Source organism: Bactrocera neohumeralis, chromosome 4 (assembly GCF_024586455.1).
Source record: "Bactrocera neohumeralis isolate Rockhampton chromosome 4, APGP_CSIRO_Bneo_wtdbg2-racon-allhic-juicebox.fasta_v2, whole genome shotgun sequence".
Classification (NCBI taxonomy): domain Eukaryota; kingdom Metazoa; phylum Arthropoda; class Insecta; order Diptera; family Tephritidae; genus Bactrocera; species Bactrocera neohumeralis.
The window spans coordinates 33,600,657-33,618,352 of record NC_065921.1 but is presented as its reverse complement, the minus strand read 5'-3'; the positions used below and the strand labels follow the sequence as shown (position 1 = coordinate 33,618,352).

At 37.2% G+C, this 17,696-nt stretch overlaps 2 protein-coding genes across 2 annotated transcripts; one reads left to right on the top strand and one right to left on the bottom strand.

The window, feature by feature from the left end:
• Nucleotides 1-221: 221 nt before the first annotated feature.
• LOC126757217 (nucleoprotein TPR) lies at nt 222-8,161 on the top strand. Its single transcript, XM_050470933.1, has 6 exons — nt 222-506; nt 723-7,080; nt 7,145-7,437; nt 7,496-7,632; nt 7,699-7,837; nt 7,901-8,161. Exons 1-6 carry the CDS (start codon nt 356-358, stop codon nt 8,053-8,055), a joined length of 7,233 nt encoding a protein of 2,410 aa, XP_050326890.1. The 5' UTR covers nt 222-355; the 3' UTR covers nt 8,056-8,161.
• A 1,662-nt stretch (nt 8,162-9,823) lies between these two features.
• LOC126757218 (40S ribosomal protein S23) lies at nt 9,824-11,117 on the bottom strand. Its single transcript, XM_050470934.1, has 3 exons — nt 11,032-11,117; nt 10,416-10,575; nt 9,824-10,168 (listed from the first exon to the last, which is right to left on the bottom strand). The coding sequence occupies exons 1-3, from the start codon at nt 11,033-11,035 to the stop codon at nt 9,901-9,903; spliced, it is 432 nt and encodes a 143-aa protein (XP_050326891.1). The 5' UTR covers nt 11,036-11,117; the 3' UTR covers nt 9,824-9,900.
• Between the last annotated feature and the right edge of the window lie 6,579 nt (nt 11,118-17,696).

Here is a 17,696-nt window from a genome sequence, read left to right as displayed (position 1 = left end):
TTTAGAGTATATTCAAAAACCAAAAAAAAAATAAGCAAGCCTTTTCATTTCTGCAGATATTTATTCGTTTTGATGAGAATTTGTTCGTTTGTTTGTGAACTATTTGGCATCAGCTCTGCGTCTAGACAGTACATCACCTATCCTCAAAATAGTTCTGTACCTAAAAGAATTAATGTGGTAACCTCGTTAATCTATTGTGAATTGCATTTGGTTAATATTTTGCGTACAACCGGGTTAGAGCTTGCCGCTGTATATAAGAAAAATTTTTCGCGTCTGAAGGAATTAGGTTGTCGGATTTTATAATAATATATTGAATAGTTTCAGTTGCGTGTGTGTAATATTAAAATAATATAAAATGGATCTGTCGGGTCCACTTTTGATATCAAACATCTTGTCTGGTGAGGAACTGGAGAAAACACCGCTTGTGGTGCAAGATAAATTAAAGACATGGCTAGACGGATTTGTTGATGAATTCTGTAAAAATAAAGCAGCGGCAAATCGCCTTCGTAAGTAAATATGTTCTCGTGTATAATTTAACAATAATATTGTTTTGGATCAAATTCTGTAGATAGCAAATAATCTAACCTCAAACAAATGGCGTCTCTTGCATTTTGCAAACTGCAATTATTTCGACGCTGTATATACATATATAATTAGTATATACATGTATATATATATAAGTATAATATTATAATATGGTGTTTTTGACATTTTAAAATTAGATGATTATGAACAAAAATCTGAGGAGTTACAAGCTCAAATTCAGGATTATGAGGTGAAATTAGAGAGTCAAGATAAAAATGTTGCAGAACTTCGTACTCAACTGGACAGTGTTTCAGCGGATCGCGTTCATCTTCTTGAGAAGTGCAGTAATCACGAAAGAGAATTGGCAGCGCTACGTGCTGAAAGAAATTCTGTAGCGGAAGAACGGGATTCTTTGTTGAAGTTAATTGAGCGTCAAAAGAGTGAGCTAGATAGGCTACAGGAAGAAATTCATTCCTATCAACAACAACTTAAAAATGCTATATCTTCAAAATGCGAAGCTATTGCTAGAGTAGACGAAATAGAAAGCCAGAAAGTGGCGCTCGATTTTAAAGAACGACGAATGGAACAAGAACGAGCAATGCTTCATAATCAGATTCGAACTCTCACAGACGATTTGAATCGCAATATATCTGAGCTTCAGAGTATTAGACGAGATAATACAGTGCAGGGTATGCATCTTGAGGCCAAGCTTGCTGACAAAACTGAGGAACTGAAAATAGCACAGAATCAGTGTGCGCAATACAAAGAAACAAATGATAGACTAAATCAAAATGTTCAAGATTTGTCAACTAAAATACTAACACAAAATGAAGAAGCGAACAAAATGATGGATTTCTATAAAAAAGAGCTTGAGGCAAAAACGAAATTGGCTGAATTATACAAAAGTAATTGCGAAGACACAGACATTGAGCGTAATGAACTAAGTGCGGCCATAACTGACCTAAAGCGCATGCTGGCTGAAGCCAGTGAACAATATGGAGAAATTGAGACAAAACTCAAAGCTACTGTCCTGCAACATGATCAAGAATTAGAAGAACGCGACAAAATCATTGAGTCTCAAAAATCCGAGCTTCAACACGCAAACGATTTGTTGAAAGAGCTGCAAAATGAAACTACAGAGAGTGCTATATCTAAAATTGCTCCATCTGCGGCAATTGCCAGCAAATTAATAAGAACTGATATGTCGTTGACGGAATTATATTCACTTTATGTCAAGAGTTCGGAAGAACTTGAACTTCAAAAACGAGAAAATGCCCGACTAAACCTTCAACTAAAAACAATTTTGCAAGAATTAAGCGAAAATGCTCCTGTAATTAAAAAACAAGAACTCGAGTACGAAAAATTAATTGAAACCAATAATATTTTAGCTCACCAGCGTGATGAATTACTAAGTAAGAAAGCAGATATGGAGGATCTTATGGACAACGCACATTCCAAAATCAATCACTTAGAAAGAGAAAATAAAAAATTAAAGAATTCACAGAATGATCTTAGTCGTCAAGTGTGTTATTTACTTAAGGAAGTTGAGCAGTTACGAATCGGACTAATTTCAGACAACGGCCCCAATCAAAGTGGAAATCTTTCAACCACCGATGATGTTATATCAAAAAAATTGGTCACATTCAATAGTATTGTCGAATTGCAAGAGAACAATCAAAAACTATTGCTTTTGGTTCGCGATCTAAGCACCAAATTGGAGGATGCCGAAACATTGAAACAACAAATGGATGCTGCAGCATATCAAGAGAAAATTGAAAACTACGCCAAGAAATTCCAATCAATGCAAGAAACATTGAATCAACAAAATAATACAGTTGCAACATTGGTTTCAAAATGTGAACGTTACAAGAAAATGTATTTCGATCTTCAAAAAAATGTTCAGAAGTCCGGTTCACAGTTAGAACTCAGTACTGCTGATGACGCTGAAATGGTCGACCTAAATGAAACTGAAAATAAAAATACAACTAATACTTCGATCCAAAGTAAGAATAGAAAATCTATAGATTCAAATGCAGAACGTCGCATAAGAGACTTGGAGCAGCAGTTACAAGAAGTTAAGGAACAGCATAAAACACTTAAGGAACAGTATGAATATTATACAAAGGAGAAAAAAAATAACGAACGTATTATGAATGAACAATTTGATTCAATGCGCACTGAAGTTAGGGAACTAACTTCAACAAATTGTAAACTTATGTCTTCTCTAGAGTATAGCAAAGAGCAAATAAAACTACAACAGAAGAACATATCTACCTATAAGCAACAAATTACAGCTCTGGAAGATCGTAGCAAAAACTATGAGAATACCATTATAAAACATGAGCAAACTGTACATTTCCTAAAAGACGAAGTCATGAAGTCTCAGCATGGACTCTCCTCTGCTCAGAGCGAAGCATCTCATTTACGAAGTGAAAATCGCATACTTAAAGACACTGTAAATCGGCTGCAAGCTGAAAAGGAAGGTTATCATCGGGAACAGCAAAATCAAAATTTACTTTTGAACAACTTGGAGCTGATCAAATCTAATTTAGAACGTTCCGAAATGGAAGGACGAGCACGTTTGGAACAAAGGTTGGACGAAACAGTGCGCGAATTGTCCGCCCAGCGTCGTCGATTCCAAGAGGAGGAGGATCGCTTCCGAGAAACCACAAGTGATCTTAAGCGACAAGCAGAATCGGCAAAGAAGCATATGGAAGAAGAAATATCTCAATCTGAAAAACTACGAAAAGAGTTACATTTAGTTCGGGAAGAGCTCGGAGCAAAAACAAATCAAATCGATGAGCTTAGCAAGAAATTACAGGAAAGCCTAACTCCCTCCAAAAATGACAATCCCATTGCCTTGGCGAACAAAAAAGCTCGCGAATTTGAAGTTAAACTAGAGGAAGCTAAAATTGAAATAAATTCTTTGCAAAGTGAATTGGCAAAGGCTAAAGAACATGGGGATCAATATTTTAAAATGTCCCAAAGTGCTGAGGCCGAAATTAAAAATCTTCATGAAGTGCATACCGCATACACCACTAAAGCTGAGTCTCAACTGAATGAGTTGAAATTAGTCGAATTGAATCTAAAATCTCGCATTAGCGAACTGGAAGCTGAGGTGCAACTCGCATCTGTAACAGAAGTACCAAACTCCAATCAATGCGATCAACTGAAAAGATCTAAAGAAGAACTGAAAGATACTCTACAGAAGTTAAGTGAGTGTAACCGAAATCTTCGCACATTGAGAACAGAAAATACTTCCTTGTCAGAAGCACTAAACTCAGTACAAGGAAAATATGCCAATGAAATGATGTTGCATTCAGCCGACATACAAGAGCTTACAAAAGTTAAGGCTGAAATGACTAAGGTACAAGATCAAATAAATGAATTGATCATAGAACGAGATTGTGCCAAAAAAATGTACGAAGAACTTAAAGGCTCACATGACGAGTCGTTACGTTTACTCCAAAATGAAAGAGATGAAATGGATAAGCGAATAGTGGATCTGAATGGACTTAATTCCAGCTTGCACGATCAAATTGAAGCATTAACAATGAAACTAAACATACTCAGCCAATCACAAGCGCCAAACTTGTCTACGAATTCATTGAATGAATCAAATATGGATACTTCCTGCTCAGATTTAAATCGTTCCAAATTAGAAGATGACTCCAAGAATAATGATCAATTATTACAAATCATAAAATATTTACGTAAAGAAAAGGACCTTATCGACGCAAAATTGGACATATTGAAAGCCGAAAATGCGCGATTGCAGTCGGAGAATATAATTTTACAGAAAAAAATGGATGAATTAAAGGGAAGCTTTAACCAGGAGCGAGCTAAATCTGAGACCTTAGTGGTTTCAGCCACGAAACACGAAGAAATCCTTCGTAAGATAGAAAACCTAAATGCCATAACTGATAGTAATAGAATATTGCGTGAAGAACGTAACTCTCTTGCTGCACGTGTAAAAGAGCTCAACGATCACATTAACACTATTGAAAATGATTTGTTACCTTTACAAAACCAAAATCGAGAACTCTCCACAAAGATTGAGGAACTCACTTCAGAAAATACTTCTCTACGCACAGAAGCTATTAAGTGGCGGCAACGTGCCAATGTTTTGGTTGAAAAGAGCAATAAAAATCCTGAGGAATTTAAGCGTCTACAAACGGAACGGGAAAATTTGGCTAAAATGTTGACCCATGAAAAGGACTTGCTGAAACAAACTACCGATGAGCTAAACGCCAACAAAGCAGAGAAGCTTCAACGTGAAACCGATATAGCATCGCTTGAAAAGCAAATTCAAACTCTGAATGAAGAAAAGAAGAAAGTTACTGACGACTACACCGGTGTACGTCAAAATAACATGCGCATGTTGCAAGAGATTATGGAATTGCGCAATAAATTGTTGCAAAAAGAAGAATCCCTACAAAAGCTTACTGAAGAAATGGAATCTAAAGAAGCTCAATTGCAAGATTCTAAGAACAAAGAATTCCAGATTCGCAAAATAGCTAAACGCTATAAGGACTCCTATTTAGAGTTATCCAATAAAACCGCGGCCGCCACATCAGATGGTTCCGCAACGACGCAAGATAACATGGATCTGGGCGGCAACAGTGGAGCTGATGGTTCCGCAGCCACTGCAACGGCCGTAAGTAATGAAATAGAACAGCAGCGTACTACAATTGAAAATCTTAATGGTGTCATTCGTACAATGCAAGAAGAAAGCGATAAGCTACGCAAGGACTACGATGATTTGAAGACAGCAGTAGAAATTGATGATCGCACCAAAACTCTTTTGCGAGAAGCGAAGGCACGTATTGTGAGTTTAACTGAATCCAAGAATGCTATCAGTCAGGAATTAAACACTACTAAGAGCAAATTACAGAATGTTTTACAAAGTTCTGAAAACACAGATTCTACTATTAATAATATAAAAACTCAATATGAAGAGACTTTAGCAAGGCTGGAGAAAGAATTACTTGAACAAAATAACCAGAATAAAGAGGCAATTGCTCGTCTGACCAGAGAAAATGAATCTTTGCTGATGCGCATTAATCAACTAAACCGACAACTTGGTTTACAACAATCAGCTAAGCCGTCCACGAGTTCGGTGGCCATAACCGATAAAGGTTGTATTTCAGAATCTTCTCTACGTACAGCGAACGTTAAGCCTATGTCTGGGTCCACAACCGTACAGCAATCGGCAACAGTAACACCATGGCGCGGGAGTGAAACCCCATTGGCTAGCATTCGCCCAATATCGGTGCAGAATAGCCGAACAGCAGCCATTCTACCTACTAGCCAACAGCCTGCAGCCGGTGGATCATCGACGTCGACGTCAACTTCATCGTCTAGTACTACGAACGCTTCGACTGGCAGCAGTAACACGGCATTGGTTCCCCCACAACAGCAAGTGCATACTACTGGCAGCAGTTCAATAGAATCAATGTCATCGTCGCCAACTTCATCGCACACCGATTATATGCCATCCACGAGCACATCGGCTTCGGTTGCGGTTGCTGCTATTCCACCAATGGGTTCTACATCTGCAGCAGAAAGTTCACAAGAAGCAGAAAGCATTCAACAGCCTCAACAAAACGAATCACAATTGCTTGTAGGTGGAGGCCAGCAACAGGTTGTGGCCCTAGTTTCGCCACGTGTTGAGGGGTCCTCTCAAAATGTACCATCTCCAAATTTGCAACTTCAGCAAGATCCTAGTAATCAACAACCGAGTACATCGGGAACTACCAGTTCGAGCTCACATATTGCCGTTAGTAGTCACAGCCGTCATGCACCCTCGAGCAGCAGCGTTACCACTACACAAGCTGGTACATCAGGCGGTCATAAGAGATCTCGCGAGCCAGAAGGTGACTCATCTACAAATGTTGAAGATTGTAGTGCTGATAAATCCGCCAAACATCCAAAACGTTTGCGTGGATCTGAGCCCGCTACTTTGGGTGTAACAGAGTCAGGAATTGATGTTGAGTATCAGGTTCCTACTTCATCGCAGCGTGATCAAGAGGATGACATTGTTGTTGTCGACTCAGAGGAGGAAGACGACGGTATGATTGATGCTGATGATGGACCAACCGACGGGGATGCCGAGCACGAAGGGTATGAAGACTCGTATGAACAAGATCAAGACATGGATGAGAACGAAATTCCAGAAGTCAATGAAAGTAATATACACGCTGATGCCGAAATAGATAACAATGAAGTAGATGTGGATGAGGGTACTGAGAACCAAGCACAGTGCACTTCAGGCACTGACAACCAGCCAGATGCTCATTATAACATTGGAGCTAGTACAAGTCAAGCAGCAGCGGCTGCAATAGCACACAGTCATGAGATGGATAGCCATCAGCAGAGCCAAACTATCAGCAGCGGTAGCTATGAAACCAACACCAATGCCGCTCTTCCAACTGGCCCACAATGGAAGCAAACTCGCCCACAGAAAGCGACAATAATGTTACCACAACAGGGAATTAGTGGAAACATAAATGATAACACTGAACAAGACCCCAGTGGAAGTCGACCTTCAGATAGGTAAGGTTTATTATTTTATAAACTAATATAAACAGAGCAATAAAATAAATATTGTTTTTAATAGCGGTGCTGAGATTGTAAGCTCACCACAAGGTTCAAAATTTGGAGCTGGTGAAACTGCTGTCCATTCCGATCAACATGAAAATATTGCTGCTACTAACGAGGCGACCGAAGAAAATGTAGTAGAGAGTGAAGAACTTGTTGGAGAACACAACGACGAGAATGGGCCAGACGCTTCAAAAAGTGGTGGGTCGGGTGAAGCCGCTCTTGCCACAGAAGAAGATATGGAAGCAGTAGAAGAAGAGTTTGCGGAAGAAGCTGCTACTGGTGAAGTTCCTGAAAATGCAGATAGTGAAAGTGAGTTTAGAAGAGAACAGCTCTAACATTTAATCTAAACTTCAATGACATTTTTTAGGTCACCATAGCAGCGGTGCTACCCAGTCTGAAATACAAGATATCCAGCAAAATCAGGTCGAAGCAACGTCTGAAGATAATGAAGGCGCAGATGGTGTTTCCTCAGAGGGTGAAAAACAAGCTGTAGAGGAAGTAGAAGTATGTATTTTCAAATAAAATGTAAAAACGTAATTAAAATTACGTTTTCGAATTTTTCGTGTTTAGGAAGAAGGACGTGAAGCCGAAGCCTCCACTTCACCTTCAATCACCACACGTTCGAAAGCCATCAAAGGGACGACAAATGTAAGAAGACCTTCTCGTGGGTTTCAGCGAGGAGGTAGACCTACACCTATAATTTGGCAAGGTATAAATAAATGATATATGTGAAGTAAATATGTTCACATAAAATGTATTTTCTTATTTACAGATAGTGCTGGCCATTCAAGGAATGTTTCGCCAAATCACCGTGGACAAGAGCAGCCTGGTAGTCCACTTCGTGGTTTTCCCAATCAGCGTTCACAAAGAGCCCGACGTATGCGACGCCCAACCGGAGGAAATTACGGAAACATGCGTTACTCATAAATATTAGCCATTAGAAATAGTATTTAAAATATCATATACAGCACCCATTATATTCCTCAATATAAAACGCTCAACATAAAAACGGATTTAATTAATTTTGAAGACAGCCACTTTATTTTAATTATACTCGGTAGAATTGAGAGTAGAGCAATTCAATTTCAGACCAATCCGACTATTTTGTGGTATTACGATTTTCAACTATTTTCAGCGAAGCTTAATTGGTATTGCCAATATAGAAAATGAAGATGATTTGACAAATAATTAAACAGCTGAAAATATTTAAACGAAAAATCAAAATCAATTTAATTTGGTTATTGTTCACAAAAAGGTGAATAATTATTAAAATGGACTTTAGTTGATTTATATTACGATGACAAAAATGTTTGAGTCAAAACTGATGTGCTGCGCATTAGAAAAAGCCATTTGACAGAAATCAATTCGAACTTCCTAACACCAAGTAAGCCAAAGTTGTGTTGACATTTTAATGGCTTTTAACTTTTGTTTATTGCAGATTCATAAGTTATCCTCGTTTATATGAGGAATCCTTTTTGTTTTTTTACAAATTAGTTGAGTTGTCATTCACTCTTTATTTCCTTGCTGGGTGAATGATGTTACCACAAAAAACCAGTGACTGAAAAAGAACAATATGGTTCAAAATTTTAATTTTGAAGTATATTCCTAGGAGTAGTAGATTGTATCGACTCTTTATTAAGCTACAACAGCTTGTTAGCAGTCAAAAATGGTTAATTCCTAGTCTACCCCACTGACACAGAGTTGAAAACTATAATATCAAAAACGTTAAGTTAAACTGAAATTTTATTGACGGGTTGTTGAAAACCATAACTCCGAATTTTAAAACTTCAACCAAAATGTTTTGGGTTGAAAACCGTAATAGGGTCCTTAATCTTATATTTCATTTGAATCGGTATGATTTTTGCAGACTTCAACGATGTTACCTTCACGTGTTCATATTAAATATACTTTAAATATCTCATCTTTGCTTTTCAAGAAGCGGTTGATTTAAATCCTTGCACTAATACATTTAATTAAAATTAGAACGTGACAAGTCCTTTTATTCTTAAGAAGGCTAATTTTTCGGACTCGCCGATATTGGATCATAGCATACAAAGAACAATCAATTAAGTTCTTGTATGAAAAACTATTTCAAGATATTTTTTACATCGGACTGCTATATCATATAGCTGTCACACAAACTGAACGATCAAAAACAAGGTCTTGTGTGGAAATTCCTAAACGAAGCACCATGTCCAAGAAGGTCAACGCCAAACATTGCGATAACCTCGATCAAAAAACCACCGTTGAAAAACATAACACAATATACAATAACTAATTTACGCCGAATTCGGACAATGGATTAAATATGAATATATCATTAGCCACATAATACCAACGGGCAGTCTCCCGAATGCTTTTTGTCCTAGTCGAATTCCAACTACTTTTCCTCCAAGTGCCCGAAAACACAACAGCCGGTTATACGTTACCAGATATTATCCGTCTAAGTGCTGCAATTTAAACCTATTTGTAAGTAATAAGTAGTCCCTTTGGAATTACTTTCCGCGACCATCTTAAACATGGTAAAAAAAAATTACTGGATTAACGTACGGCTAATTCACAATTGAAAACTTTGAGATATTAGTAATATGCTATCAAATCACCTTTAGAAAATAGTATTGTCTTCATATCTAGTAATATAAATAAGTAGGAGTCCTTACAAAATAATTCATAGAGTATGAGAAATAAAGAGAAGTTAATTTTTTATGAGTTTTATATTTTTTCTTTACTGTAGAAACTAAACGAATGTATTTTATCCATTAAGTAGAAGATTTACGATCTTGGACGTTCCTTCTTCTCCTTGTACAATGCAAGCAAGGAAACGTTTGCAACTTTAACCACCTTGAAACGCACACCGGGAATATCACCGACGGCGTGACCTTTACGACCGAAACCGGCAACCAGGACTTCGTCGTTTTCTTCAATGTAATTCAAGCTACCGTCACGGGGCACGAAAGCGGTAATTTTTTTGCCGTTCTTGATCAGTTGCACTCTCACGCACTTGCGAATAGCAGAATTAGGCTGTTTAGCTTCAACGCCACTGAAATTAAATATTCATCTATTTAAAAATAATACTATATTCGTAGTCGAATGTATTACTAATAATAATAATAAATTTGCGTAAAGTGATACGCTGCTCACAGTATAATCCTGTGATATGATTGTTAAGTACACATAACACAAAAATATACTGCGTGCCGCATAATCATTAGCCAAAGACGGTTGTGACACACATTTCACTGTTACATATTAACACATTTTCCAAATCAAGTACTAAATATACATACACTTTTTCGAGTACAATGCCCTTGGCATGTGATGCTCCTCCAAAAGGATTGGCCTTCCATCTGGTTCCCAAATGAGCTTTTTTGTAGTCTTTATCAGCCCAACGCTGATCACGGCGGTGATTCACATGCTTCCTAGCAGTGCGGAGACCTCTTGGCTTGCCTACAAAATAATAAAAAAGAAAACAAATCATGAGTACATTTTTGATCAAGCAGCAAAATAAAAAAAAAAATACAAACTGTAATTTTATTTTTGTACACTGAACTATATTGAGGTTAGATTTCCGAAGGCATTTACTATTTTAGAGATATGACTTTTATATTAGTTTTAACAATTCAAACAGAAAAACCAAGCATACTTTTATTTAGAAATCTGTTTTCTAATACGCTGATTCTAGTGATATTGTTGGATAAAATAACTTAAGATGTCGGCAAACTACTTGCACTTAGACGCCGATTAATTTGCGACGAATTTTTTGAAGTTTTCCGAACTTCTGTGAGGAACTTTTACTTACTGCTATATATTTTTCATCGCCGTTTAAAACATTTCATAAACTTTTCGCAAATATAGCAAAGAAATGCTTCAAAACGAATGAAATGAACTATTTCTGCAACTCACCCATAATTTCCAAACTTTCTCAAGCAATGGCGGAAATAAAAGAACGAGCTGCCGTTCGGATCGTATACATCTTTCAAATTCCTGCTACAACAACTTGTCAAGCTGTCAAACAATTTCTCAAGCAGGAAGTGTTCGGAAAAAAGTAAAGTCGATGTCACATTGTAGCCTAAACTAATAGTAAATGCCAAGTTAATGAAATACACAGTTACAGAACCAAAATAATATATGTAAAAGCTAAGATTTATAGATTTTGATGAATTTATTTGCTATCGGAATACCATAGATTTTAAATTTGCAAAAAAATAAAAAACACAAATCTGTGTCATATAAAATATCTTTACAAATTCTACAACGTCTAAATTAAATAGATTTGAATTTCTTTTGCAATAGTAACACACCTATTATATATACAGATCGCTTAACTACTTATATTTATTTCTTTCGCAACATTTTTCATCGGAGAGTATGGGACACATACAACTCGATAATTCATACTTTATCAACGCGGCTAATGAAGCAACAGGTAGAACACAATGAGTGCTTTGCTTTCGGTGTTTTTCTCTCAAATGAAGGCTGTTGCTTGGCAACACGTAAAGAGATAAGAGTAGCCCAACATTTTTCTTCGTCTTGTTGCATTTCGCTTCGATCCGAAAGTACTCATACAAAAGCATGCATCGAACTTTTCTGTCAAAACAAATGTCTTACGCTTTAATGTCAAATTCACATATGTATACCTTTTAGACTCTCTTGTGTGCTGTTGGTCGATTAATATTAATTAAAACAAAACTTTGTAATTTCGTATTTTGTTATAAAAGTTGGCTTATATTTCCATATTCCTTGGCAAAAAAGTAAGAACAAGTTCGTAGATTAATTGAATATGTATTAGGTGCCCCAACTAAGCCGTGAATTAAGATATACATATAACTCAAATTTGGTACAACACGTTAAGGAGGGGCGGCTGTGCATTGAAAAGTATAATGGTTTCAAGAGCGTTCCAAAGTAAACAGGACTTTTTCGTATTATCTATATGTCGACTGGTGCGTTAGAGTCTGCTATCTTTATCGATTGCCCAGTGAGAATCTCATGACATTTCATTGATTGGAAGTGAAGTTTTTGCATTTTAAGTGTCGTGAGGATATAAATGATGATCAACATGTGGGCCAATCAAAATCCGTGATCACCGGAAATTTCATCGAAACTGCGCGTGAATTCATCAAAAATCAGCCGGAATCATCGTGAAACATTAATGCGGTATTCTACCTTGAAGATTTGAAGCGTTTGGTGCGCCGTATTCGACGTGTTCGGCCCGAATATCGCGAAGATGAAAGTTGGCGTTTGTTGCACGATAATGCGCCGTCTCATCGATCGACGCTTGTGACCGTGCCGAGTTTTGCATGTGTTCCTTTTCTTGAAGTTTAAAAATCTTTCCAGATATTTTTTAATACGTTTCCCACCTCTTCCCATCTTCTACAATTAAATACCGAATTTCTTCTATAATATCTCCCTATATTTTACTAAGAACAGAACAAAAAAATGGAGCAGGGACTCATGCGTAGAAGTTCACGTAAGTGAACAAAGTTCTCTTGGGATTGACCAGAAACGATCCTTTTGATTATGACCACTGCGAATGTATAAAGGATTACGATTTAAGGGCATGCACCTGGAATTTCTGGTCCCTTATTTGACAAGTTGCCACTGCACAGCTGGTTGATGTCCTCGTAAGAGTAAATGCTGACAACATCGCCGTCCAAGAGTGCGATGGACGGGACAAGGACAGAGACGAGTAGGTCTTTCTGGCATTTTCTAAAGTGGCCATATAAACGAGCGTAAATTCGGTGTGGTATTCGTGAGAGAGACTCCATCGCCGAGTCCTGGCTTCGCCGGGGCCCGAAATATGGTTATCTGTCGTACTAGATTTCAGCATAGGAAAATTCATCAAGCTACCTGGGTGTCTCTGGATCGAAAATCGCCATCAACCAGATCGATCATGTAGTGAAAGACGAAAGACAATTCTCCAGTGTTTTAGTACTGCATATGCTCCGAGGTTCTAACATTGACTTGGGTCACTATATTGTTGGAGCGAAGATACGCACCCACCTCTGTGCAGCAGCCGAACGCGTTTCTCCTCGACTTGCACTCCCGCGACGTTTTCAATTTACTGCTGGAGAAAATTATTCGTGCTGTAGAGCAAAATGGAGCAGGTACAATTTTCTATAAGTGTACAGCTGCTTGGCCTACGAAAGATATTGATATCATTGGCCTCAACAACCGCGGCGTTAGTTCTGCTTTCTCAGACTGGAAAAAGGTAGCAAAGCAAAAGGGTCTGATAGTGAACGAGGGCAAGAGAAACAAACAAACGAGTCGTGGCATTCGAGACTTGGCTTCCACGCCACTGTTGACGTAAACTTCGAAAGATGTCAGCCTCGAAACCCAGCATAACTCTTTGCCAACAGCTGCTACTCAACAAGCTACTGAATAGGCTATTAAGAAATGAAGAACCAGTTCTCTCTCGAAGAACAAAAAGCAAGTTTTAGTACTCATCATCCCTGTCCTGATATATGGTGCTTGGGTCACTATGGACGATGATAGCATCTGATGAGTCAGGCGTTACGAATTTTCTTTTTCCTATTCTTGCATAAGAGCGATCAATTTAAATAAAATGTAAAATTTTTGTAGTAAAATTCGGTTTCTTTGGAAATAAATGAACAAAACAAATTATGTTTTTCATTTGAGTGTACACTCATGGCTCGCCGAAGACTAATCACTCTCGATCAACCGTAAATACTTTTTTTGGAATATAAATAATAGAAAAAATTTTACTCGAACTGTTTAAGAGAAACTTATTCTTAGAAAATGTAGGATGTAAAGAATGTCTTTGAGCCAGTATGTAATATATTTTATACTTCCATCAAATACCCGGTGTATATCTCGGGAGCTACTCGACCGATTTCAACCGAATTCAGTGCTTAAGATTTTTCTGTTATTCCTATGTTACAGTATAAAAATAAAGCACCAATTAATGTAGCGGGATAGAACTTTTCCCACCTTTGGCTAATAAAACAAAATAGACAAAGAACAATTATATTTACCACTTTTTCTTAGTTTTAGTTTTCGCAAAAGTACTCGTATCAGTGAATTCGTTAAAATCCAGGTTTGATGCGGTTTTGTTTTCAATTGCTATTAGCGAAAAACGTCGGAACGAGTTTGGCCCATATTATTTCTTAAATATTTTTTTTATTTTCAATTTGCTAAACGACCTTTCATCCGCTGCAGAAGTGACAGGAATTGTTAATAATAATAACATATCTGTAAATACTTCCGTTAGATCGCTTTCTAGCACTCCATATTTGCTCATTATTTTCATACATAATTGATGCCATGAAAAAGACGCAAATCTAATATGCATGTGGACTGAGGGAATAAAACAAATGTTTGAGGTATCGTTTTCTAGTATGTATTTGAAATCCAATTTTAAATATTTTCTCGGTTTGGAAATCGGTGAGAAGCAGCTAATTCAACAAAATGTTTTTTAACTTTTCCTTGCTTTTTTTCTTGAAAATGGTAATCAAACCATACTTTCTTACAGTTTCACATGGCTTTAACAAAACAAGCTCGAAAACATTTCTATAAATTTGCAATTTGGCTTTTGATCTCTAAAAACTTTGCATCATCGAAAATGATGTTTTTTTTGTAATTTCAAGTCAATATTTTTGTCGATAAAATGTTTTGAAACTTTTGATTATGCCTTTGTTTGCTCAATTTTACAGTAGACAACTTTTAGTTTTGAAAACAAAGTGCGATCAGGAAGACACTAAAAAAGACCCGTTTCATTCCGGTTGAAAATATTCAGTGGGCTCATAATTCTCTATTAACTTTTGAAATCTCCATTGAACGCACATTCTGTGTCGTACTGATACAAGGCGGTTCATTTTTGAAACTTACATTTCAAAATTGCTCCATAGAAGCCATTACTTTTGCGTGTTAAATCCACGGTAGCGGCGCAAAAGGGCTTCTCTCTTTAGTAAATGCCCTCCAACTGGAATAATCGTTGGGCATGTTCTCGGCATTGCAAAAACCAAGTGACTTATCCGGGTATTCTGGTACCGCTTACGTTTGGTGTTTGAAACATAATCCATCGGATCACTTTTTTTTTCAAAATTGATGTGACGTGGTAATTGCTATTCGAACTTTTTTTCAGGACAATGGAACGTCTACTCGTCATCGATTGGAGAATCGGGTTCGACATCTCCAGGTGTTAGGCTTTCACTTCCGTTCAGCAGGCTGGAGAAGCATTTAGTATACTCTGGGCAACGGTTACTAGATCCGCTCTAGGGGTTCTACAAGAGTCTGCTCCGACCTTGAAAGCTTCTGCTTGTCGCCGCATTTTTGTCACGTACGGTTTTCGAGCATAAACCTTGTCGAGGCTTTTGATACACAGTTTTCAAAATTTGTCTCATGAAAAAAACATTTCGGTTTGTCTTTTTAGGGGACCGAAATAGCATGCATTTTTCGCAAATTTCGGCATTCAAAGAAATATTTTCAAGGTTTTCGATCGAACAAGTTTCACGAGGTAGACATTTTCTCTCCATCTGATGAGTCGGCGTTACGACACTTTTCATTGAACCAGCTGTTCTTTTGTTTTCGAAACCAATCGTGCAAATTTTTGTAGTAAAATTCAGTTTCAGCTTTGAAAAATGCCGTCCCACACTTATTTATCATTTGAGTGCCTCAAGGCTCAGAGCGCAGAGTAAAGCTCGATGGAAATCGCCGTCTATAAAATGCGATGGACGGGACAAGGAACTGTAGCGACCCACTCATTTGGCTAAAAAACGAAATTTAGAGGATTATGGAGAGAGACTCTGTCGCCGTTTTAGTTTTCGCAAAAGTAACCCGTATGGATGAACGTCTAACCAAATCAAAAATGATGTTCTTCAACATATCGCTATTTGCCCGGAACGACTTTGTCCGGTGACCTGAATTACTTGCATTTTTTCACGATATTTTGCGTTATAAATGAGCTGTAGCCGAAATCTATAGATTTGACACTATACTTGTACGTTCAATTAATAATTATTTTACATATTGTTCGGTATATACAGTATACCAATCGGAAGTTTGAAAATCTTTGCATTATAGTTAGGTATTGACCCGATTTTATCGGACATTACTACATTTTATTAACAGAAAACAAGTAAGGAAGGGCAAAGTTCGTGTATTACCGAACACTTTACACATACTCTTTCAACTTTAAGGATTAAAGCCGGCTCAATACCTTCAGGTGTTGGCAAAACTTTATATTAAACAATGAAGAAAGGGTGCAAACCAACATTCTATGCTCTTGCAACTTGCAATAATCAAAGCCAGGGAAATAGTCAAGGTGTAAAACGTTAACCAGGGGATCGAAATCCAAGCAATTTTATATATACATAAGTATACTAAATATAACTCATACACTGACCGACATATTCGCCATAAGGTTTGTTAGAAAAACGAAAATCATTATATGGTGCATATGTATATAATATATGGGAGTTGGGGCTAGAAGCGACCTGATTTTATATATTTTTCTCAATAAAACAAACTAAAAAAAATCATATTTAGTAAAGTCAGCCGGATGTTCGAAAATCGTTTCATTATAAGAGAAGGATTATCCCAATTTTCAATTATAGTTACTAAAGGTACCAGGGTCCAAATATTCAAATTCCTAGGGCTTGAATAGTTTTAGATAAGGTGGCACACACTGAAGATATTATAAGTGTAAAGTTTTATCCATTATATTAATTACTTCTTGATTTGTGTATTGGAAATTGAAAAAAAAGAATGAAGTGGAATTTAAGTATGTGGGAAGTAGGCGTAGTTGTTGTCCGATTTCATCTATTTTCACACTGTGACATACCCGAATTTAAGATGAACGTCCTATTGTCGAAATCGGTTGGTTGGATCCGAGACCCAAACCCCCAAAAGTGGGCGGTTCCATGCTCATCGACAAATTGTCACAGTGGCTTTCATACTCTTTCATACCATCTCGATGGTAAAATTTATTGTCCCAGGCGTATTTATTTATTGATTTATGGCGTTCTCAGTAGGATTTAACAGTACTGTTATATGTTGAATGAGCGGGGTTATCATCCGATTTCATCCATTTTTGCCCACAGATGCCCCTTGCCACTGCGATCCTCTTTATCAAATTAAAGCTTTTTATCTTAATTTAGTGTAGTTATGGCATTTGTATGTTTCGGTAAATGGCGATATGTGGGCGTGCGGTGGTCCGATTACGCCCATCTACGAACTCATAATTTCTTTTGTATTAATGAACCCACGTCGCAAGTTTCATCAAGATATTCCCAAAGGGGACACGGGAATCAACCGTTTAAATTTTCCTTTGTCTTTATATGTATTAATAACCTTATCAAATGTTCCCCCCAAAACCGTTTGTGAAAAAAACTATAAACCGAGCAACAGGTTGAATAGTATAAAAAAAGGGGAAAAATTCAACTTTATTGTTCACAAAAAAGGGAATTTAATTACAACAAATTTTATACCTCTTTTTAAACAAACTTTTTTAGTTTTATTAATTTTTTTTCCCCCCACAAAATTTAAAAATGATTGGGGATAAAAAATAAAGGACGATTCACAACCCTGGCATTGAAGGTTAAACCTTTTTT

What these genes read in the sequence shown, in the direction of transcription:
- LOC126757217 (XM_050470933.1), top strand. Translation starts at nt 356, where the DNA reads ATGGATCTGTCGGGTCCACTTTTGATATCAAACATCTTGTCTGGTGAG. An exon ending in TGAAAATGCAGATAGTGAAA is followed by an intron (nt 7,438 to 7,495) that starts GTGAGTTTAGAA and finishes GACATTTTTTAG; the next exon opens with GTCACCATAGCAGCGGTGCT. An exon ending in TACACCTATAATTTGGCAAG is followed by an intron (nt 7,838 to 7,900) that starts GTATAAATAAAT and finishes TCTTATTTACAG; the next exon opens with ATAGTGCTGGCCATTCAAGG.
- LOC126757218 (XM_050470934.1), bottom strand. An exon ending in GGCATTGTACTCGAAAAAGT is followed by an intron (nt 10,169 to 10,415) that starts GTATGTATATTT and finishes ATTTAATTTCAG; the next exon opens with TGGCGTTGAAGCTAAACAGC.